At 37.4% G+C, this 10,073-nt stretch overlaps 2 protein-coding genes across 2 annotated transcripts; both read right to left on the reverse strand.

The window, feature by feature from the left end:
- Nucleotides 1-65: 65 nt before the first annotated feature.
- On the reverse strand, nucleotides 66-3,038 carry LOC139623974 (trace amine-associated receptor 13c-like). Its single transcript, XM_071482674.1, has 2 exons — nucleotides 2,841-3,038; nucleotides 66-2,558 (listed from the first exon to the last, which is right to left on the reverse strand). Exons 1-2 carry the CDS (start codon nucleotides 3,008-3,010, stop codon nucleotides 1,739-1,741), a joined length of 990 nt encoding a protein of 329 aa, XP_071338775.1. The 5' UTR covers nucleotides 3,011-3,038; the 3' UTR covers nucleotides 66-1,738.
- A 4-nt stretch (nucleotides 3,039-3,042) lies between these two features.
- LOC139623965 (trace amine-associated receptor 13c-like) lies at nucleotides 3,043-9,135 on the reverse strand. Its single transcript, XM_071482661.1, has 2 exons — nucleotides 8,912-9,135; nucleotides 3,043-8,602 (listed from the first exon to the last, which is right to left on the reverse strand). Exons 1-2 carry the CDS (start codon nucleotides 9,133-9,135, stop codon nucleotides 7,783-7,785), a joined length of 1,044 nt encoding a protein of 347 aa, XP_071338762.1. The 3' UTR covers nucleotides 3,043-7,782.
- Between the last annotated feature and the right edge of the window lie 938 nt (nucleotides 9,136-10,073).

The following is a 10,073-nucleotide window of genomic DNA, read 5'->3' on the forward strand; positions in this document are numbered from 1 at the left end:
AAATTATCTGAGTGATTAATTAGCTTTAAAGTGTTTTTGTCAGATGAAACCCACTGTTTCATAGAGATGAACAAAGTATACATGGGAACAGCTATCAATCTAAACTTTATTTTGCATGAACACTTTTAGGCCCATTTGAGACCTCCTGTTTGAACTGACAAGCAGATGAGGAATTTATAGGAGTTGAAAAGCAATATGCTGTGGTATACAGTGCATGTGGCCAGTTCACAATAAAGCCAACACTAGTTCATTAGTTTAATGAATACATACAATCTTGCGCCACCTAACAGACCCTCAATATTTATTTTGTGCTCCTGTAAAGACAGTCCATGGTATTGGTACAAAAAATGACTCATTAATCACAGCCATTTTATCTTCCACTCATGTTCTCTAGGGTTCCTTTGGTAAGAAAACATATTTTAAGTCTTTTATTACATGTACAAATAGCATGTTAATCTAAAAATATTTTGTTCAGCAATATTTTATGGTTTGTTATATTCTATCTGTAGTTTTAATGTATTCTATACTTTGGTGTACTATCTTGTTTCTACATTTCATCTATATTTTAGTAGTTTTATGTTCTTGAGTTGCTTTTATGTTTTGATGAATGAAACACAGTTTTCCACTTTGGGGGACAATTAAGTTTTATTCCTTTCTATTGTAGTCTGCTTAGTGCTTCTATGATTATTCTCATTGCCATGAACACATTTATAAGCAAACACTTAACTAAGATCATTAAATTGTTGATGCTGAATTGTTGACTACAATACTGTGCGGCATGCTTCATACTTATGAATGTGCTTATGCACACAGTTGTCTGGGGCATGACCACACATGAGTGTGACCAGGCGCAGTGTGGAAGATAGGCTGAACACCATTATTGGGGGGACACATGCGATATCAACAACTGGAAGTTAAATTATGCTGAGTTTCATTGATCTTAAAACCCAGGAGATAGCTTAGGGGATGTATAGAAAACATAATGTTACGAAGACAATAATTTTTGTCAACTATAAACTGCTTTTGACAGCTTCTGTAATTGTGCAGTGGTGTGACCAAAATTGATTCAAAAACAAAAAGCAATACACAAATGTGTTTTGGTACAACTGACATAACTGGTGCCAATGTAATGCCACAGACCTCCCAAATGAAATATTTCTCATTAATGAGGGAAAATTAATATTATATCTCTGGAACGTATTATGAACTCTCATTGATACTTATCAGTACTTATCAGTGCAGTACCTTATCAGTGCTGTTATCTTGTTTATTCCATTTGATTATTCAAAATAATCCAAAAAGCATTAAGAACAAAATTTACATTTACTGAAAACAAAACCACAGTTACTCAATCAGCAGAAGCATTAGCACTATAAATAACTGTGCATTAATTTAAATAAAAAGTGTGCCAGTACTCAGAACAAGATGAAATATCCTTTTATGAAAAGCACATAACAGTGGTGAAAATATTTTTTATGTTTTTGAAATGATATACAGCAAATTTCCTTACTGTACCCTTAAACCAGGTCCTCAATCAGAACCAGGTTTTGCAGGCATCCCTTTTGGATATTAGTCTTACATTAAAATCTAATTCACAAGTTAGAGGCAAATTTATATTAAAGTTTGTATCCAATCAATTAAGTATTTTATACAATCAACTATTCAACATTTGAATTTAGTATATTTAGTTATTTCATAGAAAAAGAATTGATTTCAGTCAATTCATCCCAGTCTCCTTCTACATTAAATTAGCCTCACGGGAACCAGGCTGCAGTATCTGAAGTGTAACAATGCTTTTAATAGATTTTCTGAACCAGGGGTAGAAAAAAACATAGATCACAGGATTTAGACAGGAATTGAAATACACCAGCCAAATCTCAATGGGTGCAGATGTCGCTCCTACCAAGTTGCTCTCAGCTGCAACAGCAAAACAATAATATGGACAGGAGCAGAGAAGAAACACAGCTACTACAACACCAAGAGTCCTTGCTGCTTTGATCTCAGATTTCTTAGCTTTCACAGTTTCTGAACGCTGATGTGTTACAGCTGCAATGTGAGAGCGCATGGCACGAGCCTGAGACACAGCCACCACAAATACTCTCAAGTACAAGACTGTGATGACTAAAATGGGGCCTAAAAAGGTCACAACAAGATCAACAGCTCCTTCAACAAAATTGACAACAACTACACACTCTCCATAACAGGAATTATATCTGTCCGGGTGTTTTAAGAAATCCCTCAGTATCCAAGTGCTGTGCACAGTAGAAAATATCCAACACAGATAAACACAGTATTGAACTCTTTTCAGAGTCACTTTAGTGGAGTAAAACATGGGGTCACAAATAGCAATGTAGCGGTCAACTGATATGAGCACCATGTTTCCTACTGAAACACTGACAATGAGGAATCCTAAAAAGTAATGCACAGCACACATAAGGTCACCCAATATCCAGCAGCCTTCGTTCTGGAGAAGTAGAACTGGCATCTGCAGGAGACCCACAACAAAGTCTGCAACAGCCAGAGAGAGGAGGAGGAGGTTGGTGGTGGTGTGGAGCTGCCTGAAATGGGATAATATCAACACTGAAAACAGTTATATGTAGAAGTTGTTGAAATTAGTGTTATTAGCAGTTATTATACCAGCTGTATGAATAGCTCTTTAACATGGCTAAATACAACACAGTACTACTGATTAGTTCTATGAACTATTTATATTCAAGACCAGCAGATAATATTTTCATTTAGTAACCTAATTGTGACAATATGTTCCCTATCTGGAACTAAAAAATACAACAACAAAAAAAAAACATCTAGTAGGCCATTCAGTGAATTTTTAACTCTGCCTGAAGTGGGAGATAGAGATGATGACCAGCAGGTTCAGAACCACAGTGAGCAGAGTGATGCAGGACAGTAGACTGTAAGTGAGTATGGCCTCAGAGTGAGGACGCATCGTTTTCCTGCAGGAGGTGTTGAGCTGAGGAAAGCAGTGTTCAGCTTCTTCCACGGCCTCCATATTCAGAGAGAGAGAAGAAGCTGCTGAGCTCTGACAGGTTTCTAACTAAAGCTCTTTGTCTTAGAGCTAATTTATCTCTTTCCTTGCTCCCCTCCCCAGTGCCCTCTCCTGGCACTCATCATCCATCCATCTCTCTATCCATCTATCTAGTTCTTTCAGGCTATTCCTGTATTCAGTGTTGTTTTCCTGCTCCCACACAACAAACTGGAACTGAAATGCACCAAGCTGCAAATCCACTGTGCACCTCAATGGTTGGAAGGACACAATTGCACATCTACAGTACTCACAGACATCCACAGACAGACACTTTTCAATGTGACTTAGATGAAATATGATCTATTACCACTGATTAGCTTATTAGGCAAATAAATGTCACTCTAACAACCCATTTCTTTTTCTCAATTGCTATGATGCAATTCACACATCAGAAACATCAGTCTCACAATTTTTTATGCAGTTCTTGGAACAGTTCATTTCCCCAAACACATTTGCATTTCTCATTGTACAAACTTCCATTGTGTCCATATATATTTTGCAACTGACTCATTCACTGGCCTAGATAGTATCAGTTGTATGAATGAAGGAGCAAGTCCAGTCACACACACACACACACACACGCACACACACACGCACACACACACACATATATACTGTATATAGTGTGAATTTACTGTACTGTGATTGGTGCTACGTTCCAAGGTTTGAGAGAATGATTGTGAATTACTTTTTCCAGATCAGGTTGTGAGATGATAGGTTTGAGTATTATTTCTGATTTTGAGTTGTTAGGTTGTAAGAAAATCTTGTACCATTCAACATTTAACGTTACTGAGACAGTCTAAAACAGCGGAAAGGCTTTCTGGGTTGTCAGGTCTTAGTGTGTCATCTACGTAGCAATGGCAAGAGACGTTGTAGTGTAGGATAACTTCGCTGAATGGAGGCATGTAGATGGAGAATAAAATAGGACCTAAAATTGAACCTCGCGGTACACCACAGGTAATGTGAGTTGTGGAGGATGCATAATTACCTATGGTGACGGAGTAGGTTCTATCTAAAAGGTAGGAAGAAAACCAACTAAGTGCAGTATCCTCGAATTAAAATACAAATGTCAGCTGCTAAAAGGAAGTCATTGAAACAACTTTTTCTGAAAGTTTTGATAAAAATGGAAGTTTAGAAATTGGCCTAAAACTGTTAAGAACAGAGAGATGGCTGCACATAATTGATTCATTTCCGAAATAATTTTGGATTAAAAAAAAAAACAGGATCAAAATGCCTAAAACAACCATCTATGTCCCTACTGGTTTCTACATGGTCAGGTGGGGTAATTTGTTCCCTTATATTACTGACTCTGTTTATAAAAACATCTAAAACCTTTTCACACATCTCTTGAGAAGCATCAACTAAATGGCTAGGGGAGAGGTCGGTGACAGATTTTATAAATTTGAATAAAATTGTGGGATGAGAGTGATTTGCTAAAATTAAATTGGAGAAGAAGGATGTTCTTGCTTCTATAACTGACTTTTGATAGTTTTTCAGTGCAACTTTGAAGATTTCATGAAAATAAAAAATATCTATCAAAATCTATTTTATTTTCTCCTACCGTCCCTCTTTAATGCCTGGATGGAATTGTTTAACCAGGGCTGAGGTGTTGTATTGATTTTTTGGTTTTTGAAAGGGCCAATAAAGTTCAGGACAGAATGGCTGGCGTGATTAAAATGGAAGACCAACTCCTCTGTGTGAAAATGCAGATCGAAAGCATTTGAAGAAGCAGCAGTAAAAACATCTGAAAACATATTTGCAGGCATGAAGTCAAAAACAAAGTTGTCTGCGTTAAGGCCTTTTTCAAGAACAAGGTCCAAGAGTCACGGAAACCCAGTCGTCCAGTAACTTAAAAATCTTCATCCAGTGAAAATACACAGTTTAAATCATCAAAGAGCTAAACAATGTAGAATAAAAATGGATAAAAGTCAGAGTTTTGACAGTGTTTCAGGTATGTTGCGGAGGACATTTCTGACACATGCTCATTGGACACTTATGCATGCATGTAGATTTTGTAATAATTGTTGTGTGAAATTTTGAGTAATGGCTAAAAAGTGTTTTGTGAGGTCACACTGACCTTGACCTTTGACCTTTGACTACCAAACTCTAATCAGTTCAATCTTGACTCTAAGTGAACATTTGTAACAATTTTGAAGAATTTTCCTTAACACATTATGGAGATATTATGTTCAAAAGTCCAAAACCATGTTTTGTGAGGTCAGCGTGACCTTGACCTTTGACATTTGACCACCAAAAACTAATCAGTTCATCCTTGAGTCCCAGTGGACATTTGTGCCAAATTTGATTAAGCTCCTTCAAGCCAGTACTGAGATATCGCGTTCACAAAGCTAAAAACGTGGTTTGTGAGGTCACCACAATCTTGACCTTTGACCAAAACCAAAGTCTAATCAATTTATCCTTGAGTTTAAATGAATGTTTATGCTGAAGTTCTGTCAAGCTGTTACTGAGATATCGTGTCCACGAGAATGGAATGGACATGCACGCGTACAGATGGACGGACAACCTGAAAACAGTATGCCTCTGGCCCTGGCTGTTTTCAAGTTCACATTTTACTTCACATATGTCCTGTTAGAAATGGTCATTAAATAAAGAGGAGTGATTACATCCCACTGGCGGAATTTCCAACTTCTTGGGTTAAAACAAAAAAACTTCCTCTTGACCAAATCCACAACTTAAAAGTACAATTAAAATAAATTGTAATACAACCAAAAGCATAAAGCAAAATTTGTATGCTCCAGCAGCAACTATGAATGAAGCTCTTAGTTTAGCTTCAAAGCCGCAATTAAGGCAACAGAAATGGGTGATTAAACAGCTCATTGCCACGAACTACAGTATTCACTTCATATCACACAAAATATCCTGACTAGTCTAGCTCTGACATTCCTGAAATAAAATACCATGCAACTGAACTTTAGAACAAAATTTCAATACTAACCAATTAACTTGGGTAGCTAAAACAAGCCACATTAGCTGAAAGTAACTACCCAATGTACTGATAACCCCTCTGTCATGGCTACTCGGCATAGCCTCTGGGACTACTGCCAGCTTCAGTTAGTTTCACTGAAAGCTCTTGGAAATTTTACAGAAATTATTTTAACTTTTCTCCAGACCTAACTGAGTGCTTGTCGTGCACCTGTTTGAGCTGTGTGCTCTGCACTAGCCATAGGGTTGTTTTTATTTAAAGGCAAGAAAACGCCTCTCTCATAGGTGATGGATTCATGCAACTTCTGTAAACTATGTAACTATGATTAGATTAGATTAGACTCGATTAGATCAACTCAGATTAGATTAAATTATGTCTTTATTTAAATAAATATCTTGAAGGTGATACATTTAAGATGCAATGCATTTAATGATCATCTGTAAACTATAGAAAATAACCTGGGTTACGCATTATTTAGCTGTTCTTTAAAAGCACACACTTAAATGTAATCCTGTCTCATTTTGGAAATTTTGGTAGGCCTCGTTAAAAATTATTTTCTTTTGGCCCAGTAGTCCTTAACTATAGCCTTTAAGCCTTACCCAGTTCAATGAGGTACATGATCTAAATCCCTTTAGACCTCCTACTGCATTCATGTAGTGATTTTACCTCTTTTTACATTGTAGGACTTGGTCAGTGCTGCTTTGCCTGTATTGCTTTGCATTATCTTCAACAAATGTTTAGACTTTTTTTTATGTTGTTCTTATCCGAAAATTTTCCCTTGAATTTTTTTCATATTTATTGATGATGATGATGATAATGATGGCTGTTTAAGTTATTTTTACTTGTTTTTAGTAATGTCTTTTTTTTCCTTCTTTTTGAAGTTGGACACTAACATTGTGTACTGTTGATAGGGTATGGTCTTCCCTCTCCATGCATGTGGTGGCGGTAGTGTGCACTGTCTGAGCCTCTTTTTGGTTTTACTGTGTGTTTTTTTGTTTGTGCACCAGCATGTGATGGTGTTGACACCCTTTTCTGCTGGCTGTATGAGATTTTAAGAATTAAGAGTTTTTCTTAATTGTCACAAGTTTTAATTATTCCGTACATGTAAACTTGGTGATAGCCAATTTATGTTAATTTTCATCAATAAATTCACACATCATGCAGCAATCCACAACCGTCTTTATTTGCAAAAGTACCTGGTCTTAATCAGCTTGCTTATGCTGGCTTTCTTAAGTATTGTAATAATGTAACCATTCTTTTCCCAAACTGAGCAATAAAAGTAGCATAAAAGTAGTAAATTCCCTTCTGGATCACTGCAGTGCATTATGCCCTGGGCTCACCACTTATACACCTGCACACATACACATATGCACAGTTTATAGCTGGGTTGAAGAAAAATCATCATATTACTTCTGCATTAGCTTTCCTTTACTGGATCCCAGTGACTTTAAGAATTGATTTCAAAATATTAACAACAAAAAAGACCATTCATGATCTTTCTCTATCTTATATTAGTGACCTTTTGATCTCATGTGTTCTTAATCTTAATCTGAGATTCTCAGTAATGGCCTTACTGGTTGTGCAGTCTCAATCCCACTCTAAAACAAACGAGAACAAAGGCATCAGGTTGTCTGATTGAAACTTACATGCCATTTTGTATGTATTATTTATTTGTATTATTCAAAGTACAGTAATTTTGTCAATTAGCTTGAATTATCCTGATGTTTGCATGTATAAATTCAGTGTATTGAAGATGTATTGAAGACAACATGAGTATAATTTCCCTCTCTTTCTACATTAAACTGGCCTCGCGGGAGCCGGGCTGCAGTATCTGAAGTGTAACAATGTGGTTAATAGATTTTCTGAACCAGGGGTAGAAAAAAACATAGATCACAGGATTTAGACAGGAATTGAAATACACCAGCCAAAGCTCGATTCCTGCAGATGACGCCCCGACCATGTTACTCTCAGCTGCAACAGCAAAACAATAATATGGACAGTTGCACAGAAGAAACACAATTACTACGACACCAAGAGTCCTTGCTGCTTTGATCTCAGATTTCTTAGCTTTTACAGTCTCTGAACGCTGAAGTGTGACAGCTGCAACGTGAGAGCGCATGGCACGAGCCTGAGACACAGCCACCACAAATACTCTCAAGTACAAGACTGTGATGACTAAAATGGGGCCTAAAAATGTCACAACAAGATCAACAGCTCCTTCAACATAACTAACAGCAACTACACACTCTCCGTAACAGGAGTTATACCTGCCTGGCTGTTTTAAGAAATCCCTCAGAATCCAACTGCTGTGCACAGCAGAACATATCCAACACAGATAAACACAGTATTGAACTCTTTTCAGTGTAACTTTGGTGGAGTAAAACATGGGGTCACAAATAGCAATGTAGCGGTCAACTGATATGAGCACCATGTTTCCTACTGAAACACTAACAACTAGGAATCCTAAAAAGTAATGCACAGCACACATAAGGTCACCCAGGATCACACAGCCTTGGATGTCAAGAAGTAGAACTGGCATCTGCAGGAGACCCACAAGGAAGTCTGCGACAGCCAGAGAGAGGAGGAGGAGGTTGGTGGTGGTGTGGAGCTGCCTGAAATGAGAGAATATCAACACTGAAGACATTTCACAGTTACATGTAGGAAAAAAATGTGTTCCTGGCACTTATAATACTATTAGTATGAATTGCTCTATAACATGGCTACATGCATATGACAGATTAGATGCATGCAGGTAAGTGAATTTGCAGTAGCATATAACATGAAACAAATGTAAAAAAAAAAAAAAAAAAAGGATAATCAAAAATATTTTCATTAGTAACCTAAATATGACATTATGTTGCACAGCTGGAACAAAAAAAATAAACATTTTGTGGGCCATGCAGAGAAATTTTTATCTCTGCCTGAAGTGGGAGATAGAGATGATGACCAGCAGGTTCAGAACCACAGTGAGCAGAATGATGCAGGACAGCAGACTGCAAGTGAGTATCGTCTCAGAGTAAGAACGCATCGTCTTCTTGCAGGAGGTGTTGAGCTGGGGAAAGCAGAGTTCATCTTCTTCCAGGGCCTCCATATTCAGAGAGAGAAGAAGCTGCAGAGCTGTGACTGCTTTCAAATCAAAGCTCATTGTCACCTGATTTATCTCTTTCCTTCTTCCCCTCCCATATTCAAATTTGGCTATTCAGAAAGCTGAGTATGTCATTATCTATCTATCTATCTATCTATCTATCTATCTATCTATCTATCTATCTATCTATCTATCTATCCAAAGAGTGTTAGCAGCTGACTATGTTAATTATAACAACATATCAAAACAGGTCAACTAAAAAGTTGAGAGAAATACAGAGGCAGACTGCTGAGGATTGCTAAAACAATGTTTGACTGGCTCAAAAAATACAGTACTTCAAAGTGTTACAGGATTTTGATGGTGGACTATTTGTAATGCAGGGAATGGGTTCAAAGATGTAGGAGTCGAAAGCAGTGAAACCAGCTCCTAAACAATACCCTTACTTTTATCCTTACTCTGAACAGCTTGAGGACAGAGACGACACCTGCTGTTTATTTGTAAATGTATCTTTAAATGGAAATGCCTCTGAAAAAAGCTGAAGCAGCAACGAAGAACGATGGCTAATACTGGTTCACCTGATACTGACTTTAACACCCTGCCAGTATGGTTTCATGAAGAAATGGAAAAAGTGTTTGACAAGATCCAAACCTTACCACCCAAAAGCTTAACACCTTATATGACTTGGTGGAAAAACTTCTCATTGATAATTGTGCTCTGGGCAGCGTTTTAAAGAGACTGAAGTTTAACAGGTCGGCCACACAGAGAGCCTTAACTTTCACACCAAGCCCTCTGTGATTTTAAGAAAAAGATGGAGGAAGAAATTAGCTGACTAAAGGAAAAGCTGGATGCTTAGGAGAACAGAGATAGGAGGAGAACCTTCATTCTTTCTAGAATGGCTCCCCCTGGAAGCTGGTGACCTGATTAAGACTGATCTTGCTCTGAAAAAAGATTGTTCCTGTACGGTAACTTCAACATTATGATCTTCAGAGATATGTCCA

This window comes from Trachinotus anak, unplaced genomic scaffold (assembly GCF_046630095.1).
Source record: "Trachinotus anak isolate AG129_WGS33_773 ecotype Australia unplaced genomic scaffold, CSIRO_AGI_Tana_v1 ptg000001l, whole genome shotgun sequence".
Classification (NCBI taxonomy): domain Eukaryota; kingdom Metazoa; phylum Chordata; class Actinopteri; order Carangiformes; family Carangidae; genus Trachinotus; species Trachinotus anak.

What these genes read in the sequence shown, in the direction of transcription:
- LOC139623974 (XM_071482674.1), bottom strand. Translation starts at nt 3,010, where the DNA reads ATGGAGGCCGTGGAAGAAGCTGAACACTGCTTTCCTCAGCTCAACACC. An exon ending in ATCTCTATCTCCCACTTCAG is followed by an intron (nt 2,559 to 2,840) that starts GCAGAGTTAAAA and finishes ATCCCATTTCAG; the next exon opens with GCAGCTCCACACCACCACCA.
- LOC139623965 (XM_071482661.1), bottom strand. Translation starts at nt 9,135, where the DNA reads ATGAGCTTTGATTTGAAAGCAGTCACAGCTCTGCAGCTTCTTCTCTCT. An exon ending in ATCTCTATCTCCCACTTCAG is followed by an intron (nt 8,603 to 8,911) that starts GCAGAGATAAAA and finishes CTCTCATTTCAG; the next exon opens with GCAGCTCCACACCACCACCA.